The sequence below is a fragment of the Myotis yumanensis genome, unplaced genomic scaffold, assembly GCF_028538775.1.
Source record: "Myotis yumanensis isolate MYYU_CA2020_CCGP unplaced genomic scaffold, mMyoYum1.0.hap1 SCAF_18, whole genome shotgun sequence".
Taxonomy (NCBI): Eukaryota; Metazoa; Chordata; class Mammalia; order Chiroptera; family Vespertilionidae; genus Myotis; species Myotis yumanensis.
Genome location: NW_027223769.1, coordinates 38,436,417 through 38,461,476, shown reverse-complemented (window position 1 = coordinate 38,461,476; position 25,060 = coordinate 38,436,417). Strand labels below are relative to the sequence as shown.

At 50.7% G+C, this 25,060-nt stretch overlaps 1 protein-coding gene across 2 annotated transcripts; it reads left to right on the top strand.

The window, feature by feature from the left end:
* The first annotated feature begins 2,379 nt into the window (after positions 1-2,379).
* On the top strand, positions 2,380-24,958 carry HEATR3 (HEAT repeat containing 3). 2 transcript variants are annotated; one of them, XM_070398241.1, is made up of 15 exons: positions 2,380-2,631; positions 2,723-2,895; positions 4,008-4,095; positions 5,625-5,737; positions 7,751-7,860; positions 9,164-9,304; positions 10,440-10,717; positions 14,463-14,553; positions 14,660-14,820; positions 15,062-15,144; positions 16,197-16,333; positions 16,586-16,674; positions 18,954-19,097; positions 19,901-20,077; positions 24,260-24,958. In XM_070398241.1, the coding sequence occupies exons 1-15, from the start codon at positions 2,494-2,496 to the stop codon at positions 24,380-24,382; spliced, it is 2,046 nt and encodes a 681-aa protein (XP_070254342.1). In that variant the 5' UTR covers positions 2,380-2,493; the 3' UTR covers positions 24,383-24,958. The 2 variants fall into 2 exon arrangements, with proteins under 2 accessions (XP_070254342.1, XP_070254341.1); XM_070398240.1 differs by lacking the exon at positions 24,260-24,958 and adding an exon at positions 16,977-17,013 and having other exon boundaries at positions 2,398-2,631; positions 19,901-19,988.
* The last annotated feature ends 102 nt before the right edge of the window (positions 24,959-25,060 follow it).

Genomic DNA, 25,060 nt, shown 5'->3' with positions numbered 1-25,060 from the left:
TCGGTGATTGGGCTTTTTCCTTGGTTTATTGTAACTCAGTACAGGCTAGCTCCAAATGAGATATTTTATTTTAATCCTGTCAGTAGAGCAAATTTCCAGTAGCACTTGTACATACCCCATTTATTCACCTATAACTTTGTCTTCCTCATTGTCTAATAACATTTGGCTCTTAATCAGGAAGTGCAGGTTTTCTCAAACTTGCATTTCCAGCTTCCTGCAAGAGGATAAGTTGGAGGTAGATAATAGTGTGGTAAAGGCCTGGGGAGCGAGTGGGGTCAGTGGGGAGGAAAGGGGATATCTGTAATACTTTCAACAGTAACGATTAAAAAGAGGGACTTGTTAGGTCCTTAGATCTTTCTGGAGTTATCAGCTACTTTGAATATTTTGATTAAAGCCGTGCAACTTCTCCCCTAGAAAGATAGGCTGTGTCCATGCACACACTTTGCATGCATCTGGAGAGGATTTCCCAGGCTTCCTGGCACCAGCCTCCTTGGAGTCTCCAAGAAAGAAACTTTTGTAAAAGGTTTTTCACACTTTTACTTCTAGCAGAAAAATTAGTTTTCCAAGCAAACCTTGACTCTGGTTGAAATAGGCCCAAGGGTTGTTGCCAAGTTAGTTTCTCCTCGCCACTGCCCTCACCCTCATACCTGCTTCCACACTACCAGGTAGGTATTAGTGGAGGCTAGTCCTCTGATTTTACAGGCGGGCAGACAGCCTCAGGTTTTCAAAGTGACTTTAGATCCCAATGACTTCATAAAGACAGAGGCAGCACCAGAACCCACGTCTCTGGGCTCAGATTGAAAGGATGTGTGAGTGTGTGCGTGTGTGTGGGACTTAATTCATGAGCTATTACAATGTTATGGTTAGGAACACGGGCTAAGCCAGGCTGGATTTGAATCTCAGATCTGCTCCTTGCAACTTTCCTCATTTCTCCTGGGTAGATAAAATGCAGGGTGGAGCAAAAGGAAGTTTGCAGTTGTGAGCACGCAAAACACAGTTTATTCTTGTATTATTCTTTATTATTGTATTATTTTCCATACAAATGACTGTAAACCTGCTTTTGCCCAAGCCTGTGTAGGGTTGGTCAGTCTCCCAGGTTTATACAGAGTATTAAAAATGTTAATTCATGTAAAGCACTTGGCTACAAAGTCACTGCTTAGTAAATCTGTTAAATCCTAAAAGTGAAGCCGAAACCGGTTTGGCTCAGTGGATAGAGCGTCGGCCTGCGGACTGAGGGGTCCCAGGTTCGATTCCGGTCAAGGGCATGTACCTGGGTTGCGGGCACATCCCCAGTGGGAGATGTGCAGGAGGCGGCTGGTCGATGTTTCTCTCTCATCTGTTTCTAACTCTCTATCTCTGTCTCCCTTCCTCTCTGTAAAAAATCAATAAAAAAAAAAAAAATATTTAAAAAAAAAAAATCCTAAAAGTGAAAAAAAAAAAAAAGATCCCACTGTTACAACCTTACCCAATGTCAATATCTCAGTTGAAATCACCATGAGGGAATTCAGTCTATTTTGAACTAAGCAAACTTCTGAATAGTGGATTAAATGCAAGAGAAAGGACATTCGGCCTCTAATGTAGTGCTTATTATGTGCCAGTCTCTGTTCTTAGCACCTTTAACACTAACAATCCTATGACAACTGCATTAGGTATATTTTATTATGTCTCCATTTCACTGATGAGGAAACTGAGGCAGGAAGATGGAGGAAGTTCTTTTTTTTTTTTTTTTAAATATATTTTATTGATTTTTTACAGAGAGGAAGGGAGAGAGAGAGAGAGTTAGGAACATCGATCAGCTGCCTCCTGCACACCCCCTACTGGGGATGTGCCCGCAACCCAGGTACATGCCCTTGACCGGAATCGAACCTGGGACCTTTCAGTCCGCAGGCCGACGCTCTATCCACTGAGCCAAACCGGTTTCGGCTGAAGGAACTTCTTAAAGGAGTCCATTCTGAAATATCAGTTGGGATTTGTCTAAGTCAGGAGTTGTGCTAGGCACCAGGGACACTAACTCGTGGTTCATCTTTTTTGAGCACCTCCTGTACCTTAGGCTTGGTGTTAGGTGCTTTACCTAATCTCATTTAAGCCTCACAATAACCTTGCTAGTTAGGTATCCTTAATCCCATTTGATTATTATGGAAATTAAATTTGATAATTTGGCGAGGTTCAGTCGCAATAAACCGCACCAGCTGGTGGGAGGTGCATCCCGTATTACCATTCAAATCCAGCCTCCTTCCCAGGAAATCCCACGGGACCCCGCCCCTCAGCCAGGCCAGGCCCCGCCCACCCCCTCTACGCCTGCGCGCTCCTCGCGCCAGCCCCTCCTCCCTGGCGACGCGACGCGCGCCTGCGCAGTGCTTCCCATGTGGGCGCCGGCTGTCCGCCCGCCCAGGTGAGCCGCCGCGCGAACCGCCGCCTCGGCCAGGCCCTGCCACCTGCCGGGCAGCCGCCCCCGCCTCGCCGTTGCCGCGCCCTCTTGGTCTGCACGTCGCCATGGGCAAGAGCAGGACGAAGCGCTTCAAGAGACCTCAGTTCTCCCCTACCGGCGACTGTCAGGCCGAGTTGGCCGCGGCGGAGAACGGGACCGAGCTGGAGGAGGACGACGGGCCGGCGGCCGAGCTGCTGGAAAAGGTGGGACCCGGGCTCGCGGGCCCGAGGGGCGGAGCGGGGCGGGCGGGGGGCGCGGGCTGCGGCTCTCCTCTGACCCCGCTCCCTTCCGCAGCTCCAGCACCCGAGCGCCGAGGTCCGCGAGTGCGCGTGCGCGGGGCTGGCCCGGCTGGTGCAGCAGCGGCCGGTGCTCCCGGACCTGGCGCGCCGGGACGCCGTGCGCCGCCTCGGGCCGCTGCTGCTCGACCCCAGCCTGGCGGTGAGGGAGACGGCGGCCGGCGCGCTCAGGTGAGCGGGGAGGGCGGCCGGGGCGGGGCCTCGGGGCCGGGCGGCGCAGCTGTCCTGGGCAGCTGGAGGATTTGCAGAGGGAGGATTTGAACTCAGACCCCAGAGGCTCCATTTGCAGAGGGAGGATTTGAACTCAGACCCCAGAGGCTCCCCCCTGTCCAGCGTCCTCTCTCAGGGCCTAGCGCACATTGTCCCCTCTCCAGGAACCCTCCAGAGCATCCATTCAGGAAAGGCTCCCAGTACAAATGTGCCAGGGCTTCTGGGTGCAGGGGGTTGTGATTCAGGCAGCACATGGGGCGAGACGGCCGAGATCCCCGCCGCCAGAGTGAGACGTGCCCTGGAGAAAACCAAGAGGAGGATGAGTTGGGGGTGAGACGTTGCTTTAAAGTGGATGCCCTCTAGGTGACAGCTGCCAGGAACGGGGCCGGGGCGGGGGAGGAGCAGCAGAGAAGGGAGGCAGCAGAGGCCTTGGCACGGTTAAAGCATGGAAGGTTGGTGTGGCAGAGTCGGATAGGGCGCGGTGTTATGGGAGAGGAGGCTGGAGAGATGGACAAGGGCTTGGGGGTGCGGGACTAAAGGACCTATTCGTTCTGAGCAGGAGTGACATGATCCAAATTACCTTTTCAAAAAGGCACTCTGGCGGCTGTGCAGCCAATGGATGTAGAGGGGGCAAGAGTAGATGTTGGTGTTTGTAGTCCTTATAGCTCTGCCTCTATCTATTGTGTTTCATTCATTGGCTTCGCAGGTCAGGGGTGCCTCAGGGATGTCCTTCTCAGTAGGTTCCAAGACAGGGTCCCTTCACATGAGATTAGGCTGTGGTTTATTCACATTAAATAGGAAAAGTCTTTTCCCCCTCCCATCCCTGTAGGCACGCACCTACGCGCTTCTCAGACGGGACTTGTTACATGACCAAGTCCTTTGTTTACATCGGGTAGGACAGCGGTCAGAACAGGTGGGAATCCAGGGATTGGTTCTGCAACATCTTATCAAAATAATAAGCAGTTTCGTCTGGGAAACCTTAATCCTGGTTAGAAATGGAAATACATTGGAGGGCCTCATGGTGCTTTGCGATGTGCTCTGAAAGTAACACGTGTCTTGAACTCCTCGTGTAGGAATCTCAGTGCTTGTGGAGGTTTTGAGGTTTGCGATGACATGGTGACGAAGGACATCATGACGCCCCTGGTCGCCCTGCTCCGGGAGGTATGCAGCTTCTACAGAATCCTGGGGGCAGTAGTCAGATGGAGCGTTTAGTATGCAAACTCAGGGTTTTTTGTTTTAGTACTTTGGTATTATGTTGTCTTCCCTCAAAACATCCTATGGGAATTTTATTTCTTTTCCTGGAAACACTGATCTCTCATCGTTGATAGCAGTCTCTAGTTTGTCCCCACTATCTTCATTTATATACTAGTTGGAAAAGACCTTCCCAAAACTAGAGACGACTTCTTTAGGCTTTAAACATCATACAACAAAGTAATTAGCATTCCTTCTTTATGCACCAGGTGCTCTTTTATATACTGTTAAACCCTCACAGCAGTCCACTTGGCATCTGTAAAATATCTGTATTTTTGTTTTGTTGTTTTTTTTGCCTGAAAGATGACATTAAGTTCCCAGATTTAATATTGTGCCAACTTTTTTTTGCGTGATACGAGCTCCGGGATCAAGGCGCTCTCTCCCGGGCGTGCCTCTGATCCACGTGCTGTCCTGAGGGGTGATTTTCACTCAGTGCTCTCTCAGGGTCATCCAGTTCTATGAGAGGCACCAGCCTGTTCCTTTGTAAAGCAGTGGTTCCACCAGGAGTGATTTGCCCCACGGGAGCCATCTTTGATGGTCACAGCTTGGGGGTGGGGCTGCTCCTGGCAGGTGGTGACCGAGGATGCTGCTAACCCTCCTCCAGTGCACATGGCAGCCCCACAGTAGAGATCGTCCGGCCTAAAACACTGGCCGTGCCGAGGCGAGAGGCCCTGCTTCAGGGGACGCCGTGGATGCTGCTCGAGGCGCAATACACGGGGGGGGGGGGGGGGGGGGGGGTCCCAACACTCGCTCTGGAGCCAGGATGCCTGGGTCTGAATCCCAGCTGCACCACACACCACGCTACCGCCACCGCCCCCCCCCACACACCCCCACCCCCCGCCGCGCCGCCCCCAGCAGCTCTCAGAACCTCAGTTTCCTGCCAGTAGTGGAAGACTGGACAATGATTCCTCTACTTCATGGGCTTGTGGTGAGGGTTAAGTGACTCAGTATATGTGAGGTGCGTAGACTGGTGCCTTGCATTTAGAAGGTACTGTGGAGATGTTAGATCTTACCATGTGTTGGTTTTCTTTGCCTTGTTTACTGTCTTTATCACATTAGATTAAATACTTTGTATTGATTTTACATTTTTATTTTTTTGTCTTGTTTGTTTTGTTAATCCTCACCTGAGGATATTTTTTCCATTAATTTCCACAGAGAGTGGAGGAGTGGAAGGGAGGCGGGGAGAGAGAGAAACATCGATGTGAAAAAGACACATCAGTCAGATGCTTCCCGCACGCACCCCGATGCGGGCAGGGATCCTGCAGCCCAAGTTCGTGCCCTTGACTGGGAATCGAACCCCAGACTCCTTGGCCAAAGCGGAGCAGGCTTGTGAACCACTATAATTTCTGATGTTTAGATTTTGTGATTCTTTGCTGTCATTAGCCTTTTGGTTTCATTGTTCTTTTTAACCAGGTGCTACTTTTGATGTTTGGTTACAGTGTAGCGCTGGGCTGGATTCCAACGAGGTGCCTCCGCGGGAAGAGAAGGAGCGGCACAGACATTCTGTTGAGAACATAGCCAATGAGGCCGTGAACGTGCTGTGGAATATCTGGTGAGGCTCGGCTCAGCCCCGGGGACGCTCTGCTCTCCGCTGTGCGCCTGTAACCCGGACGCTGACCCTGGGTGGGCGGTCAGGTCAGGTGCTGAGTCCTCCTCCCGGCTTGGTCCCTCATCACTGCATCTTTTCCTGCTTCTCCGCGCTTCTCCCCAATCCTTACTACTGACCAAAACACAGGGAGCCTTGCCACTGGCACGTGCCACACACCCTTCCCCCACCGCCGTGTACCTGCAGTGGCAGCTGTCTTAAAGCCAGCCGGCCCCGCGCAGTCACTGCTTGGTCTGGCATCTGGAACGAGACAGGGACCACACAGCTCGGTGGTGCTTGACTCCCCCCACCCTGCGTTGCCATGCGACAGGGAAGCAGGTGCCTGGGAGGAGCCCTGGCCCCGCTCCATTCCAGGACTGCAGCAGCCGTGGCCTGGGTGCACTTGCTCTTAGGAGTGGAAATGGCTAGAAACACAACCTGGATCTCCTTTTTTCTCCCCCATTTTATGTTCTCCATTTTTAGCAAGATGCTGCCAGAGCTCCTTCTGTTTAGTCAGCAGCAATTATAACTTCTGGCCAAAAGCACGGGTATTTCTTAGAAGACAAGACTCAGTTAGATCTGAAAGCTGCCGACACAGCAGCCCCAATTTGCCTTTGGTTCATGGGAAATTAGTGCACACGCTCCCCCAGCAGCACGGGGGAGCCGACGTGAGGAGACAGCATCAGAGCCAGCGGCGGGGCACCACGTGACTTTATTTATTTATTAAATGTTGTTATTGATGTCAGAGAGGAAGGGGGAGGGGGAGAGAAACACCAATGATGAGAGAGGATCACTGATCGGCTGCCTCCTGCACGCCCCACACTGGGGCTCGAGCCTGCAACCCAGGCATGTGCCCCAACTGACTGGGAATCAAACCCTGACCTCCTGATTCATAGGGTCAACCATTGAGCCACAACACCGGGCCACATAACTTCAACCTATAGAAACTGTTGAACTTGGAGATTCTCTAGAAAGTTCTCCGGGAAGAGCCTGAAAGCGTAATCTCCTCAGTGAGCTCTCTCCTGATGCCTGTGAGCCTCTCTGTGTCATGCCACTGACATGTTTGCTTGTAGTTTATATTGTAAACATACTTACATACATGTGTACTTTTACTGTCTCAGTGCATGTGTGTTTACCTTCCTGGCTGTACTGACTTGACTGTGGGCTTCTTGAGGGCAGGCTCATGGAGTGTGCACTAACTAGATAGATAGGAAGACAGGAACAGTTTATGTTTCAGTTCGTAGGACTGGATTTAGTGCTGTGGTCAGCTTAGCTATTAGTGTGTCATATGGGTATGTGGTATGTATGGGGCAATATTTTCTCTGGAAACATGGCTGTCATTACAGGTAGCTCTGTTTACCCTGTATTTAGTACATATGATAATAGCAGTGATAACATTAATTCTGATTTTTTTATTAACAGATAGTACGATTTTTTAAAATATTATAGCAGGATCTCCGTTGCAGGCTGTAAATTCTGCTTGTTGAAATTATCATAGTCTAGAAAGAATGGCTAAAATTTAATTCTACTTTCTTAAAATTGCGTGCCTTTGGGGATAAGCACAGAGGCCTTTAACTTACTGTCACTGCGGCGCGGTGGGAAGCGCAGTGGCCGACCCTAGGAGCCACCACTCACAGAAGGTGTGGTCCTTGGGCAGGTCACGCACCTCTGGGGCCTGGGTCTCCTCTGGAAGGAGGTGGTTTCTCAGGCTCTTCCAGCTCTGACCGCCTGTGAGCAGACGGGGGTCAGGCAGAGAGACGGGCAGAAGAGCCCACTGGGTAGAGAAGTAGATGCAGACACCGGCTGCGTTCCTGTCCAGAGAGGACCGTGGGCAGTGGTTTCTTCATAAAAATGGCGGGTGTTTGACTCCAGCCCTGGTTCTGTTAAAAAACCTGGCTGACTTTTTCATGAATTTCTGTGGTTGATTTCTTAATGTGAAAATGTGAATAGTAAAACTTTTTTTTCCCCCCTTCAATTTAGTGAATGCAGTAATAGAGCAGTGTCTATATTCAACAAAGAAGGGTGCTTGGAGATTGTATTAAAGTACTTAAGTCGGTTTCCCACCAATGTCGACCTGGCTATTTCAGCAGGTAAGTGAAGAAACGGTGATGATCTACTTACGTGTGGCCTTGTTTGAAAATGTTTATTCAGATGTAGCCTGTTTTCTCGTGTGCAAATGCATAGCTGAGCTCTGTTCTGAATCTTTTAAAATCTGTGGTCAGTACTTACACAGTTTTCCTGCTCTTCACTCGGAAAGGGAGGGAAGCAGTTAATTGAGCCTGTGAGGCTTCTGCTGTTACATTCATCGAAGCCCCTCACTTCCTGAGCTCCTGTCTCCCATTCACGGAGAAACACTGGCCCACAGCTGCCAGGCCTTGCAGCCAAAGGTCATTGGATTGTGGACCTATTTAAATGCCTTGCACCACTGTCTCCTACTTCTTTTTTAAACATGTTTTTATTGATTTTTAGAGAGAGAGGAGGAGAGAGGGATAGGATAGAAAGATAGAAACATCAGTGAGAGAGAAGCATCACTGATCAGCTGCCTCCGCACACCCCCTACTGGGGATGGAGCCCACAACCCAGGCTTGCGCCCTGACCGAGATCGAACCGGTGGCCTCTTGGTTCATGGGTCGGTGCTCAGTCACTGAGCCACACCCGCCGGCTGCTGTCTCCTACCTTTAGCATAAAACTGGTAAATGTGGGCTTTTTTTTGAGAGAGGAAAACAAATGATTGAAATTTCTCGCAGGCCCGCTTCCCTTCCGTGGGATGGCAAAGCTGCCCGCCTCCCTCCTCCTGTCCACAGGGTTAGAGAGCCATGGGTGAGGTAGGAGCCGAAACCGGAGAACTTGGAGTAGAGCAGAGAAATAATTGATGAAAAGCATCCCTTTTCTGCCCATAATCCCGGCAGGCATCCTTTACTTTAACTCTGCATTCTCCTGGCAAGGACGAAGCACATTCCCCTTAATGCTGTTTCTCTTGGCTCTAATGGGTACTTTTAAGAGCACAGAAAAGAAAAAGAAAAAAAGCGGGCGGGGGGGGGGGGGGGGGTGGGCGGGGCGGCAAATACTACTGGGAAAATTTAAAAATCTTTTTCTTAAAATGGACTCTTTGGCAGGGGGCAGACTGAGTAAATGTGGAGTTTTATAAACAGTGGAGGAAATTGGCAGGTGACTTTTAATCTCAGAGGGTGGGTTTTATTACAATAAGAGTTTCAGGAAAGTTAGTTCATTGCTTTTAAAAGAAAAACCTCACTTCTATTTTTGTGTCTTTAGTCTTGTCATAGATTTATTTGTCTTGTTTGAATTCAGGGGAGGCATTAAATGGAGCTATTTTGGTGTGAGTTACCCTCGCATAATTCATTGTTTCTGAGCATTTCATTCTTGTCTTCCTAGCCTATTGTTTGCAGACGGTAACTGAAGAGAACCCAGAGCTACTGAAATCACTCAGTGCCTCAGCGCTGCACGTGCTGGAATCCGCCATGCGGGCTCCTGTCAGTTCCATGGCGTATACCCTGTTGAAGACACTGGTGGCAGGTAAAGCTTAGCCGGCTGTGACAGGTGCTTTTCAGTAACTTGTAGAGACGGGAGGCTGAAACTCCTTGATTTCACCAATCCGGGCCTTTTGTGCTTATTAAGTCTGTTCTGAAATTTTTAATATTGAAGTGGAGACCCTGAATTCAAGCGGTGTGCATAGTTGGGAAGCCTCCTAGAGTCGGCTTGTTTTCCATGTAATAGAATACTGTTGTCTGATGGAGAAATGCTGCTCTCAGGGTTCCCTTACCAGGAAGATCAGAAATGGGCTGTGGGCATCTAAGACGTGACCACTCACTATATATATATTTTATTGATTTCAGTGAGGAAGGGAGTGGGAGAGAGAGAAACATCAGTGATGAGAGAATCATTGATTGGCTGCCTCCTGCACGGTCCCCATTTGGGATCCAGCCTGCAACCCGGGCATGTGCCCCTGACCAGGTATCAAACCATGACCTCCTGGTTCATAGGTCCATGCTCAACCACTGAGCCACACTGGCCAAGCTGTATGTACCGCATTTGGTTTGTCCATTCATCTGTGGATGGACACCTGGGTGGCTTCCAACCTCTGGCTGTTGAATAACGCTGCAGTGAGTACGGGGATGCAAATACCTGCTTGAGTCCCTGCTTTCAGTTCTTTTGGGTATGTACCCAGGAAGTATTTTTAACAGTCACTCTTTAAACCGTTGGCCTAACTACTTAATGGTAGCTCCCGTTTTATTTTGATAAGAACGTGCTGCGTGATTGGTCCGTTCACGAGACCTTGGAATTTTTAATACATTCCATTCCACTCTTGGAATATAAGAAGCTACCTCGGAGAGTAGCTCAGGTTAAGATGAAAGAAAGCGAAGCAACTGAATTTATCATTTTCAAAGAAACTCGATCGGTGCTCCTGGTCTGTGTGAGGTGGTGTATCAGAGGAGGGCCTGTGAGCCAAGGAGGGGAGAGGTGGCGAGGGGCCATAGTAACAGGAGCTGCCTCTGTGCACAGCCCTCTGACATGTACTAGAAACGGAACAAAGGCAGTGGGATCAAGATGTTTTGAAATTACAGCTGAGCTGAGAGAACCAGTCTTGTGGAAACCGTATTTATCAGATTTCGAGGGCGAGTCCTTTGTCCTTGCGCTCATTTTCTCCCAGGCACAGTGTGGAATCTAAAGGACATTATTCCGTCCAAGAGTCAAGCAGAAATCATAAGCGCCATCCTCAAGATCTTATCCGAAGTTTTGGAAATGGACGCCGGCGCAGTGGTCATTCAGATGAAGGAGGCTGAGACGCAGAGGCTGAGAACCGCCGCGGAGACCGAGGAGATGCTGGAGAACGCGAACGGCGTGGGCTTGACCGAAGACGACGAGATGGAGGAAACTCCTCCCAGGAGAAGGGTCAGGAGGAAAACTTTCATTTCGGATTTACTTCCGGTAAGTCGGGTCGGTGCGTCCAAACGGGGTCACACGGAGGTTTTCTTTCAACAGCTACCCGACGTTTTGTAGGACAGTGTGAGAGCAGAGTTAACTAGAAAGGGGATTTCAGTGAAAATCAGTGCTGTCTTCCTACTCCTACAGGGGAAAAAGCCTGTTTAGAATGAAACGTTTACATACAGAAGATTTCAAAGACGGGACAGAGCAAACTGTTACAGCACGTTAGAAACACATGGTCATCTTCCCGGCTGCTGTCTCCTCAGTGCCTTTACACGCCGTCTCCCGACTTACCCAGCAGAGGAATTGTCACTCTGCTTGGATTGTCCAACCCAGGGCATCTTTGTCTCTTTTATTTTATTTATTTGTTTATTAAATACGTTTTTATTGATTTCAGTGAGGAAGGAAGAAAGAGAGAGATAGGAACATCAATGATGAGAGAGACTCATAGATCGGCTGCCTCCTGCACACCCCCTACTGGGATGCCCGCAATCTGGGCCTGTGCCCTGACTGAGAGTCCAATCCTGACGCCTTGGTTCACAGGTCGATGCTCAGCCACTGAGCTCCGCTGGCCAGGCCTCGTCTCTTTTGTGTTAGTGCTGAGCCTCCCCAGGCAGCCGGCCAGACGGCCCTGTGCCCACCGCTGCTGCACGGAAGAGGCGGGGCGATGGGGAAGATGAGCGATGGCTGGTGGGTTTGTTGATTGGGTGATGGTGCTCGTTCGTGCCAGTGGGTGTGATGTTGGCGTGAGGGTGCAGGGAACTTTTCAGCCAAGCTGGTCAGCAGAGAGAACGCTCCCAAGGAGGAGAGCAGGTGGTCAGGAGGACAGGGAGGAGCGGAGCCTGCTCATTCAGGTGCACATCTGTGCCCTGCCGGGTGCCAGGCTCTGGGCCAGGTGCTGACAAAGGGAAGATGACTAAGACGCACTTTCTGTCTTCAGGGACCGCCTCCATCTTGGGAGGAGAGGCACGCGGAAGTGACTTACTGCCATGCCTATGTTGGGACCGCAGGGGCTGGGCGCAGGCCTCCCCGGGAGCAGTTTGTGTAGAGGAGGCAGAGGATGGAAGAGGCTGTCAGAGAGCACTCTGGACAGGCACCTGGGCCACCTTAGAGGCTGGGCCACGCCAGCGTGGTGAGAGCAGATGCGCTGTGAGGGCCTGGAGGCCGGAGGCACCATCCTGGGGGGAGGAGGCCTGAGCTGGAAGAAGGCACGAATGTCCCCACACTGTACCGCTTCAGACCAGCCTGCCCTCCTTCGTGTCAAACGCCCTGAAACTGAGGCTGATCTACGGGAATGCCTTAGAGTTTTGTGAGGCTGTGCCCAGTAAGAATTGTCTAGTTGAAATGTGCCTGAAAAGACATCTGTCAGCATACTACTTGTTTGTGTTCGTACAGTCTCTTAAACATGAACTGGTGGTGTTTAAAAGAAAAATGTAGTTAGAGCTACGTTTCTAGCCCCATGAATAGCTGTTAGGTGCAAAGCATTGCGTCAGGTGTGGGGTGAACACTGCCCTTGAGTTTCTTGCAATTCATAGAGTGTCGCCCTGGCCACTTGCCTCTGTGGTTAGGGCGTCTACTGGTGGACTGAAGGGACTCAGGTTCATTTCCAATCAAGGACATGTACCTGGGTTGCGGGTTCAGTCAGGGCGCGTGTGGGAGGCAACCAGTCGATTTGTCTTGCCTCTCTCAGATCAATGTGTTTATCTCTTCCCCTCTCTCATCCCCCTTTCCTCTCTCTCTGAAAAGCAATGGAAAAAATATCCTCATGTGAGGATTAACAGCAACAAAAAGTATGGATACTTAACTAGTATTTAGAGATTTACTCCCCTAAGTACTCTTTAAAAATAGAATTTTGCTGCTCATAAAATGCAGTGTTTTCTTATAACAGAAGCTTGCTTTTTAAAGTTATTGACATAACTGAGTCGACTGGGTGATTAACATGCCAGTCGGCCAGCCAGTGTTTAGGTGCCCGTCGGCTGCCAGCCATCACGCTGGTACGTGCCCGGAATACGACATATAGTCCGTCAGCTCCGGTCCTCCTCACTGTGCGGGAGTCCTTTAGAATCAGAATCTGTAATCGCAGCATTTCACGTAAGAAGCTGCGGTCACAGACGTGTAAAGAAAGAAGCAACGCAGCTTGTTGTTTTAACACACGCAGAAGGGTCCTCGCTACCCCGCGTCCACAGCTGTCGGCCATCAAACCGCAGTCTGTTCTTCTCGTCGATGTCCCTGCCCACTCTCCCCTCCACGGCCCAGTGTTTTGAAGCCTATCTCTGCTGTCGTAACATTTCCGCTAGATTGGCTCCTCCTGTCACTTGGATAGCAATGAGCAGCAGGGAACTGTTCTGAGCAGGAGAGTTGCATGGAAAAGCAAAAGTTAACTCAGATGCGTCTAAGCCAGATCTGCGTGCCTTTTTAAGTGGGTAAGAGCCCGCAACAGCCTGTCTCGTTTTTACATTTTTGTTTGGTTGAATATCATACCCACAGCAAAGAGGAATAATTTTTACATTCATCCTTGCCAGCAGTAAAAGGAATACAAATATTAAATGAGCTACATCTCTTCAGTTAGCCATTTGCCTTTATTTTTCAAGAGCTTGTTTCGAAATTACAGTTACATTGTTGCACAGAAGAGGCTGGAGGATAACAAGGGAGTATATACATTCTAGAAGGAAATCGGGACTATGTCGCCGTCTCTAGTTATTTTGTTTGCTTGATTTTTAAAAAATGTTTTTATTGATTTTTAACGAGAAGGGAGAGGGATGGAGAGATAGAAACATAGATGAGAGAGAAATCTCCATTGGCTGCCTCCTGCACGGCCCCTCCTGGGGATCCAGCCCACAACCTGGGCATGTGCCCTGACTGGGAATCAAACCAGCAACCTCCTGGTTCATAGGTCAACACTCAACCACTGAGCCACACTGGCCAGGCAGGTCTCTAGTTTTTAAACTCTGACCCATAAATCGGACAAATAAGATATCCCAAGTAATCTGAACTATTCCACACTAGTGAAATGCGTAATAAATTATAATGCATCCGTCATTCCGACAGTAAAGTTTACATGATTTTAAGCTTATGCACAGGTTTGGAATGTCAGTGTAGCTATTTCACTTTCCATAGGTGATTTGTGAATTAAGGTTGTGTAAGTCTATCCAGCCCTTCTTAAGGATGGTAATTGACAAGGTTGTGTTAATTTATTCCCGGGGGAGGGGGTGCCCCCCTCTCTCTTCAGTGTTAAAGGAATGCCAACTGCATCTTCAGGGCAGCCAGGAAGCAGCCTTCCGGTCCTCAGTAAGCTCTGCGGGCGTGAAGGGCTGCTGGGAGTTCTCATGGGTGCAGTCTTTCCCGAGGGGACATCCAGGCATCTGAGAGCGGGTTTGTCGCGTGTCAGTGCCTGGCGTCTGAAATGAAATGAATGCTCTGTTCCATCTTAGTGCTCAGCTACTTCTTAACATATCCGGCTAAGTTCAGGGTGAGTTCGGTTCATGGGGCTGAGTATGTCTCCGTCTCTCCAGCCAGCGGACTGAGCGTCGACCTAGGAACCAGGAGGTCACAGTTCGATTCCCGGTCAGGGCACAGGCCCGGGTTGCAGGCTTGATCCCCAGTGGGGGCGAGCAGGAGGCAGCCGGTCCATGATCCTCTCTCATCATGGATGTTTCTCTCTCCCCCTCTCCCTTCCCCTCTGAAATCAATGAAAACATTATGAAAAGAACATGCTTCCCCGACTCTGAGCTGGTGTTGGTTTTCCTAGCCCACTAACGAGGAGCTGAGAGAGGCCACGGCGCTGCTGACGGCACAGCAGACCGCGCTGGAGATCATCGTCAACGTGTGCTGCAGCGAAGGTTCGTCCCCAGGCTGCTCCCGGGCGGCCCCTGCTCCCCTGGGCTCCACGGCTCCCGAGAGGCGCGCTCACCGACCCCAGCCCCGCGTGCTCTGCACTCTCCACAGATCCCTCGGATGACGAGTGGGAGGAAGAGCTTTCCAGCAGTGACGAGAGCGAGGCGTTCATGGAGAGTTCCCTGGGCGAGGGCGGGGGGCAGCTGCTGTCTCCCCTCTGCCTCTCGCACGAGACGCACGCCGCCCTCACCAACTTCCACATCCCCAGGAAGGTACTGGCTCCCGGTCCGGGCTCGCTGTGGGGCGCGGGGAAGGCCTGGGAGGCTGCTCGCTCTGTGTGCAGGGGAGTGAGCTCACACTGGGTCACCGGGGTCGAGGCCGAATGCAGGCCTGGACACGGGCTGAGGAGCCTCAGCCGCCCGCCGTCTCCCGTAGCTGCCGCGCCGGCTCTGTAAGGGGCCTGTGTAAGGAGTCCACTGTTCAACTTCTGCTTTCCCGCCTTTTCAAGTCCAGGTGTTTGAGAAAACTGCCTTTCCCAGCAGCGCTGCAGTGGATGTGTGTTCCAGGAACCCCACGTGGAAACCTTTGGTTAGAAAGTAAGACCTTCTCTATTTTCAAAACCGTTTGTTGTCGCTGTGCTATGAAAGGGGGACCGCTCAGCCGGAGCTGCCGCTGCCCCCGGGCTCCCGGGTTCCTGAGTTCTGTTCCCGAGTGTGTGCCCTGGAGAGGCGTGTGCTTAGGGCACTGAGACCCGAGCGTGTGCACAGCAGGGGGGTCCATCGGCGGCAGGATGTCCATGCGTTTGGCATCGTCAGGCAGTAGGATGCAGGCAGCAGTAAGCAGAATCCGAGCTAGGACTTGTCCCCATGGGATGAAACAGCATCGAGCCAGAAAGGGAGGCACAAAGGAATATACGCACTGCTTCAGGTGCTTTTTAAAATATATTTTTATTGACTTCAGAGAGGAAGGGAGAAGAAAAGAGATAGAAACATCAATGGTAAGAGAGAATCATGGATCAGCTGCCTCCTGCACGCCCCCTACAGGGGATTGAGCTGCAACCTGGGCATGTGCCCTGACCAGGAATAGAACAGTGACCTCCTGGTTCATAGGTCAATTCTCAACCACGGAGCTGGGCTGATTCCGTTTTTACAAAGTTCAGAAGCAGGTGACGCCAGGCTGTTCGTTAGGGATGCGTACATGAGTGGTGAACCTGTGAAGAAAGCAAGGAGCTGTTTCCCATCCATGTCGGGTGTGGTGACCTTCAGGGGTCGGAGAGGTGTGTCAGGGAAGGCACGGGGGCTTGGGGTGCCAGCCGTGTGCATTACTCACCGGGGTGCAGGGTCGTTGGCTTTAAACACTTAAACTGGCCGTGCACTGAAGGGCTTTCCCGGAGGGAGGGCACACTTCCCAGCTATAGGTGATTTGAAAGCTGCTGCCATGGCCAGAGTTTTCTAAAGCCAATGCCTTATGCCCCGGAAGTGGCTGCGCCTCGGTGCCTGGAGGCTCAGGCGGTGTGATGGAGTCTGTGCTGACTGCCACCCCTGCTTCCTGACGCCCCGATTCAGCGCTGGAGCGCAGGGTGGCTGTGAGCCTGGGTTCCCTGGGGGCCCCGTAGAGAAGCAGACGGCATTCTCCGCTTCCGCCGCAGGATGAACACCGTGCAGTGGCGAGCCCTCGTGTGTCTCCAGAGTCTCGTGTCCCTGCTGGAGGTGGAGCACCTGGGCGGGGCGCCGGCCCTCCAGGCCCTGGCGCAGCACCTGTCCACCCTGCTCTTTTCTCAGCCAGGTCAGTCGCCAGGCTGCTGCGGGCACCGCTCGGGCGGAGCGGGACTTTGAGGGGCAGAACCCGGGGAACAGGCCCTGTCCCGGTCCTTTCAGTCGCTGTGGCCTTGCAGGGGCTTTCCCAGGAGCTCGCTTCCATCACACAGCGTGTCTGACGATGGCATGTGCGCCACTTCCCACGCTCGGTCTGGGTCTGACCCCTTTGCACAGAGCCGCTGGCCTTGGAGAAAGGCACTCACGCCTCCCTCTGTTTCAGACTTTGCCAAGCACGTGGACTTCCTGGAAGCCATCAGCAGCGCCTTGAGGGCCCTTCTGCAAACAATGGCCGCCAAGAACATTTCTCAGGTGAGATGTTCCAGCTGTTCGGTGCAGCCGCCAGGAGCCTCGTAATGGAGGCAAAAGTGATGCCCTCACTGCTGGTGAAGAGCGTTTCCATCACGTGGCCCTTGTACAGTACAAGGAAAGCAGAGGTGCCCAACGTGAAACTAAAGCCTTTCCCTTCCCACCACTGCCCCTCCTCCCACCACTGCCCCCCCCCACCTCTCACCACTGCCCACCCCCCGCCCCTCCTTCTACCACTGCCCCTCCTCCCACCACTGCCCCCCGCCTCTCACCACTGCCCCCCCCTACCCCTCCTCCCACCACAGCCGCAGGCTTTCTCATTGGCGCAGCTTCTTGATGTCGGTGAGTAAAGATTTTCTCTGCTCATCGTTTGTCTCCTTAAAAGCATTTTATTACAGACGTTTTCAAGCACGCCCTCCTGACCCTCCACAGCCAACCACCTCACCTCCATGCGAGGCGCCTTTTCCCTGAAACATTTAACTTTTTATTCAGGAAATTGTCAAACTTTCCCAAAAGTAGAGGTGGTAGTGTGTGGTCATAAGATAATAGTGTAAGGAACCCCCACGCATCATCACCGTCACCGGTGTTAGCCGGTTATTTCACCCATAAATGAACTTTTTAAAATCGTAACCACAATACCGTTACCCCAGGCTCACAAATGAACTTGTTATCAGTGATGTGTGGTGAGAGCACGCTCCCTGACTGGTCAGTCCTCTGCCACCCCCGGCTGCTCCTCGGGCCTCAGGGGCTCTGCTGGGCTCTGTTCCTCTTCACTAGTCCCGTCACCACCCCGGGTGACCTCACTGTCCCAGGGCCTGGACCTCCTCCCCAGCGGCCGGGTCTTCCTCCTGGGCTCCATGGCCGGGCCCCCAGGGCATCCCACACATGCCACGCTGCCCCTGGCCCCAGAGTTGACTGGGAATGTTAAATGTAGTGCGTGCTGCTGGCTTCTCATACGTACTCTTCAGACGTTTCTTTGTACATTGGAGACTTTTTTCAAGAACGTAACTTCTGATTCTGTGACATGGGAATGGGAAGAATGCCCGGCCTGCCGCGTGGCTGTTGCGAGGGTCGGAGAGCCCTCCCTGCAGGGCTGGCAGGAGCCTCTGGCATTTCACTGATGTGCTATTGTGCCAGGCGGCCATTGGCAGGGCCAGCCGGATGCTTAAGAGGAACTGCTCAAGCTCAGGCTCAGTTACTAAGAAAGTACCCTCTGTGTTAAGGTGATACGTTCTCGGGCTGGCGGCGTGTGGGGCATGGGCTTCGAGTGTTAGAGCTGCAGGAGCCTGGCTCCCGAGGGCTTTATTAACAGAGGACACCGAGGGCTGGACTTGCGGAGGGACAGCTCCGGCCCGGGCACAGCTGTCCTGCCGCCCGGTGGCTGTCCCACACGAGGCACTTAACACTGGGAGTCAGACGGCGGTGACGCCACACGCCTTCTCCCCGCCGCCGGCCCGCTCTGAAGGCGCCAGAGTTAGTGGGGCTTTTCCCATCCGACTGGCTTCTCGTTCAGAGATGAGTTCGGTGATTTAGAGCAGCTCGGTCTCTTCTATAGAGTGACAGCCCACACTTAGTGCTGTGTGCGCAGTGTTCAGCCCTCCTGGCAGCTCTGTGATGATCATCGCCCCCAGTTGCTGACGGGGAGACGAGGGTTCCGAGGGCTCAGGACCTGGGCTGGATTGCCAGGAGGAAGGAGTGGGGCTGGGATTCGAACCCAGGCCGTCACGTTCCGGTCCCGAGCCCTGGCTGCCCGCACTGTGCTGCTCCTCCCATGCAGCAGGACGTCGCACTGTCACGGTACCACATCCACGTGCGTGTGCAGATTAGCTCACACGGGAAGTATCCCTGCACGGCGGAGCGCTGTGTCAGCTAATGGTTCCACAGTCCTTCACAATCGCCATAACCCCTCTCGGAGTGCGCATAGGTTCAGCCAGTTTTTATTAAAGCTACGTGTTCCTATTATGTTTTCAAACGAGATGAAATGCAGTTGGAATCTCATTAGTCTGTGTGCACCTGAACGGACGCCTTTAGATGGACTAGTGGGAGCGGAAGCCCTTCCACAGGTGCACGGCGTCGCGGGCTGGACGGCGCCAGTGCCACCCGCAGGCCTCCCCTGGCTCCACGACCAGCGGTTCTGGGAGTGACCAGAAAGTGTAGTGTCGTCTCTGCTGAGAGCTGCTGTTCTCAGGACAGGCGGCCTGTGGAGGCGCCCCTCGGCGTGTCTCGCGTGCTGTGGGAGGGGGCTGAGCTTCGCCTTAAATGCTCGTCTCCTCCCCCGACAGTGCATGACCCCCGACCAGCTGATGACGCTGTGCAGAGCCGGCATCCAGAGCGGCAGCGTCGGGGTGAGAGTGAACGTGGTGAGCATTTTGGGAATCACCGGCAGCGTCCTCGCCAAAGAAGATGGTGCACTTGAAAGTCTCAAGGTAACACAGTGGCTTCCGACCTAAAATGCTCAGTGATTAGAGGTGGGGTGTGGGGTTTCAAAACTTCGCTGGACAGCATGAGACGAGATCACATTAGGCTGCTCCCTGGAGGGTATTAGTGAAACGCACCCTGTCGTGCGGGTGTGAAGTAGAAACGCTGCCTGAAGGGTTCCTGGAAAACAGAGGCCCGAGCAGTGAGCAGCCTGCCCCCCGTCGCCCTGCTGCTACAGCGGAGCCAGTTTGGCGCTCAGCCTGTCCCCTCCCACCTGTTTACCAGGTGCGCCCTCGGGGGTGAGGCTTGCGGCCGCGTGCTGCCCGCTGTCTGCAGGTGGGGAGGGCTGCCGTCGGCAGGCTGTGGTGAGGTGGGTGTCTCAGAGGGCAGCACAGCGGAGCCACCTGAGGCTGTTGTGTTCCGTTTCTTTCATTGCCTGTGAGTGTTTGTCTCACACTTTAAAAAGCAGGGTTTTTTGTTACAGATACTATTTCTATGCATTTTTACACCGTGGGGAAAGCCTTTTTGAGGGTGACGAGGAAAACTTAATAATTTTCTAAACCGATCTTTCATATATCATTTATGGACCTTATTTCATTTTACTTAGGAATATAAGCTCTACTGTGTTTCATTTATCTTGCTTATATTTTACTTGGTGTATTTATAAATATGTGTTAAGTCTTTTAAAAGCTCTCCTTTGCCCCTGGCGTTTTATGTAAAACGTTGCGCATAAACCGCTGCCACCGTGAAGGGAAGCGGTGCTCAGGAATGGCCCTGAGCGGCGGGTGACGGTGCGTTCTGTCGGCTGCAGACCATCGGGTGCTTCCTGCTGGAGGTGGCCACCAAGGACCCGTCGCTGGTGGTGGTGGGAGAGGCCCTGGACGCCCTCTTCGATGTGTTCGCTGACGGCAGCGAAGCTGAGAGGGCCTCGGTGCAGATCCGTTTGTTATCTGCCCTGAAGGAATTCCAGCCAGTCTTCAAGATGAAGGTACGAGGTGGTTGGGTCAGAAATGCTAACGCCTCAGCGTCCCGGGGGAAGGGGCTTCCAGGGGGAAGGGGCGGTGCGGCCCCTCCCACCACCTCCGTGCTGCCTGGGGGAGGCAGGGGGGGCTCCGGGCTGAGTCCCCGCTCAGTCATCCAGAACGTGCAGCCGCTGGGACTTGAGCCAAATGGCGCCTGACGCTCTCCTTCCTGTGAGCTCAGTGACGTCACAGTCATGTCCCCATGTGGGAGCACGGTGGTCTGGGGCCCTCAGAGCTCTTCACGTCTTCACCCTGATGGTATGTCCTGCAGTGCAGACAGTGATTTCATTGTCATGGATGCTTCCCTTTGGGGCGCTGAGAAAAAGGCAGACTCGCAGCCGGTCTCTGTGGGGGAATGGCGCCACTTTCATTCGCTGTTTTATTTGTTCTTTCATCTGAAGCATCACAGCTAACTGAGCCAAAAAATAATTTTCCAAACCTCTTCTGGGGGCAGGTGTAGTGACACCAAGAATTTTACAACAGCCTTGAACCACATGCGTCTAAATTTACCACCCCCTTCTTACCTAAATCTTAATTTTTAAATTATGTCATTTTTTATTTTTTTTATTTATTTTATTTTATTTTATTTTTTAATATATTTTATTGATTTTTTACAGAGAGGAAGGGAGAGGGATAGAGAGTTAGAAACATCGATGAGAGAGAAACATCGATCAGCTGCCTCCTGCACATCTCCCACTGGGTATGTGCCCGCAACCCAGGTACATGCCCTTGACCGGAATCGAACCTGGGACCTTTCAGTCCACAGGCCAACGCTCTATCCACTGAGCCAAACCGGTCTCGGCAATTATGTCATTTTTTAAAACAAAAATATTTGTGTTTTCCGTATTTAGATTTTAAATTCAGTATTCCCTCTTAAATCTTGGTGGGGAGAATAGAGGTTTTGATGGAAAGTTCTCCTGCTTTTTGTTGTTCTCCAATATGCATTTCTTTGATCTAAGAAGCTTTTAAAATAGAATTTCAGGCCTCATGGAGAGAACTCTGTGATAAGTTTTAGGTGGATATGATTGTATGGCTAGAAATTTAAATTTCCTGAAAAAATTTTAAGACATAAAGTAGTTTTCACCCAGCCGGTGTGGCTCAGTGGTTGAGCATTGACCCCATAAACCAGGAGGTCACCATTTGATTCTGGCCAGGGCACATGCCTAGGGTGGGGGCTCGATCCCCAGTAGGGGGCATGCAAGAGGAAGGTGACATGATTCTCTCTCATCATTGATATTTCTATCTCTCCCTCTCCATTCCTCTCTGAAATCAACTAAAAAACAAAAATTTTTCTTTTCCAGAAGAAAAGAAACTATAAACCCACGCTGTGCCCATCTTCTGCCATTGTCACATCTGTAGTGGGTGTCGGTTTAGGAACATTAACAGCGGTTTGTTTTTATATAATGTTAATGTCATTGCAGTAAATTTAATTAAATTAAAAGGTGCATGATCTTATTTTATTTTTATGGCTCATGTACTGTTACTCCATTTACTTTGAAAGTGAAAATGTTGATTCCAGCGGCTTGACAATAAGATGGCGGCGTAGGTAAATGCCTGTACTCAACCACAACCACATCAAAATTACAACGAAAATACCCAACAACCATCATCCAGAACTGCTGGAAAGCTGGCTGAATGGAAGTCCTACAACTAGAGGTAAAGAAGAAAGCACTGAGACTGGTAGGAGGTGTGGAGGTGCGGAACAGGCTGGTCTGACACCCACGTGGGCTGCTTTTTTAATCTGGAGGAAGATCATCTCTGCGGAGGCCCCGGAGGAGCAAGGGGTCCCAGCCCCACACCAGACCCCCAGCCCAGACTCCCAGAGCTGGGAAAAGAAGTCCCTACAGGCAGTAAGAGCTACGGGCTGTAAAAACCAGGGGGGACCAGGGCTTGGTAACACACAGGCTACTAGAGATCCAGCTGTTCCTCTTTAAAGGTGGCACCACGAACTGAACGTATAAGGTCCGGCTTCCCTCTGAGCTCCAGCACCAGGGCGAGGTTCTGGGGAATGCAGACATATACAAGGAGGAACTGGATTGTCTGGCATCAGGGCAGGAACTCGGGGGGTGGCTTTCTTCCAGACGGAGGTGCTCACAGGGATCATTATTCCTATGCTGGGATCTCCCCTGTCACAGGGCTGACTGGCAGCCATTTCTATTTGTTCCGTCCTGGTGATTCCCTAAGACCTGGTCCCACCTAATTTACAATCCCACCCAAGCTACAGCTGGGTCAGGAAGCCCCAAACCTATCAATAAAAGGCCCAAGACCCGGCACCAGTACCAGCCTGCTTTGCTTCACAGCTGGGCCTCGTCTGGGCACTGCCAAACCCAATACAAAGAGGAGGAATTTAAAGATCTCTTGTAGCTTCTGCTGGGTGGCCCCAGGCAGTGGCTGACTTTGCACCTCTCTGGAGACCCAAGAGCCAGTGTACCCATTGGTCAGTGTGAGACCAAACCAGATTACAACTCTTCACATCCATAAGTGACACACTCAAGGGGCAGACTCTGAGCACCAAAGCCCCACTGAAGCAAGTCCTGCTCCATAGGGGTGTCTCCTGCACAGCAGCTCTCCCACTGCAGGTGCAGCTGGTCTTCACAGCCAGTTGTTCTGAAGGTCAATTCCTCCCAGTGACACCAACAGCCATCAAGCCTCAATTACAACAAAACAGTGCTCACAGCCCACAAAGGGGTGCACCTAGAGCTCCCAGCTCTGATGACAGGGGACTGAGCCACCTCGCCCTATAGAATACCTAATAAACAAGGCTACTCTACCAACTCACAGAGATGTAGCAGCTCTACCCAATACATAGAAATAAACACAGGAAGCAGCCAAAATGTGGAGACAAAGAAACATGTCACAAATGAAAGAAATGGAAGAAAGCAAGCTACTGGATATAGAGTTCAAAACCATGGTTATAAAATTACTCAAGAATCTTCTAGAAACCTCCAAAAAAAATGGAAAAGGACTAGTCAGAAATTAAGCCTACACTGACTGAAATAATAATGTACAGGGATTCAAAAATAGAGTAGAGGATTCTGAAAATCAAATCAATGATTTGAAATATGAGGAAGCAAAAACACCCAACCAGAAGAGCAAAAAGAAAAAAAGAATCCAAAAATATGAAGATAGTGTAAGGAGCCTCTGGGACAATTTCAAGTGTACCGACATTCGCGTTATGGGGGTGCCAGAAAGAGAGAGCAAGATATTGAAAACCTATTTGAAGAAATAATGAGAAAACATCCCCTACCTGGTGAAAGAAATAAACTTACAAGTCCAGGAAGCACAGAGAGTCCCAAACAAGAGGAACCCAAAGAGGCCCACACCAAGACACATCATAATTAAAATGCCAAGGGCAAAAGACAGAGAATCTTAAAAGCAGCAAGAGAAAAGCAGTTAGTTACCTACAAAGGAATGACCATATGACTATCAGCTGATTTCTCAACAGAAACTATGCAGGCCAGAAGGGAGTGGCAAGTAATATTCAAAGTGATGAATAGCAAGAACCTACAACCAAGAATACTCTACCCAGCAAAGCTATCATTTAGAATTGAAGTTCAGATAAAGAGCTTCACAGACAAGAAAAAGTTAAAGTCCATCACCACCAAACCAGTATTATATGAAATGTTGAAGGGTATTTAAGAAGAGGAAGAAGAAGAAAAAGAAAAAGGAAAAAAAAAAAGAACAACAAAATGCCAACAAATACATACCTATCAACAATTGAATCTAAAAATCAAAATAAACGAATAAGAAATCTAATGATCAGAATAAACTGGTGAATAAAATAGAATCAGAGGCATGAAAATGGAAGACTGATGATTCTCAGACAGAAGGGGGTGGGGGGTGGGAAGGTATTATACAAAGATCTTATATGCATATATGCATGACCTATGGACACAGACAATAGGATTGCAGGTCTGGGGCGGGGTGAGAACTGGGTGGATGGGGGAGGCCAATGCGGGGGGGGGGGGGGGGAGAAGAGAGACATCTGTAATAATCTCAACAATAAAAATTTTTTTAAAAAGTGAAAATGTTTCACCAATTCCAGCAGCTGGCTCGTTCTGAAAATAAATACACCCAAAACGAAATGCTTTCTTGATGCAAAGGAATTAGTAATTGACACCAGTTCGTATATGGTTTTCTTTTGGCAGATCCGAAAAGAAGGGAAAGGCAAATACAGTCCAGATCAGCTGTGCGTTCTCAACAACGTGAAGACGAACTTGAGGAGGTTCGTTGCTTATCAAGAGACTGTTGAGAAAAGACTGACTGCTTGACCTGTTGAAAGAGAGCAGTTCTTGTCCCAAAGTGTTCAACTCTACAGGTTCTCTGGTGCGTGTGCATTTCCATTATTCAGTGTCTGTATTCTGTGTGTTAATGTGAAGTTCTCAGAACTTCGAAGCCTGTCAGAAACCCTTCCTTTCCTGAGCTCTGGGGTTGGGGTGGCGTTTCCTGTGCTCTCTCCGCCTCAGTCACCGGACACGGGACACGGGACACGGGAAGGCTGGGAGCAGGGAGGAGCCTCGTGGTGCTCTGTGAGCAGCGCAGAAACTTGACGTGGATGCTCTTTTAAGTCAGTATCCTTTTATACTAGCTGAATTTTTAACACATTTGAAGACAAGCTTTATGAAAGATTTTTGGTATGAAGTATATCAATTATGTTTACCTTTTGTGAAGTGAATGAATTGAATTTGTATTCCACTATTTAGTAGAATGTACGAAAGAGCTAATGAGGTCATTATCACCCTCTATATAAACAGATCAGATCAATTATTGCTTTGTAACCTTGTTTAATTTGATATGTCATCAGAATTGGAGGAAAATATTTTTAATAAATAACTTTTTAATCAAAAGCTTTGTGTCTTACAAAATCTTTTCAAAAAATACCAGATAGTCCTGTTTCTGGGCATTTGCTTGCTAATGGGCATTGCTGTGAATATGTGTGAGGTATTAAA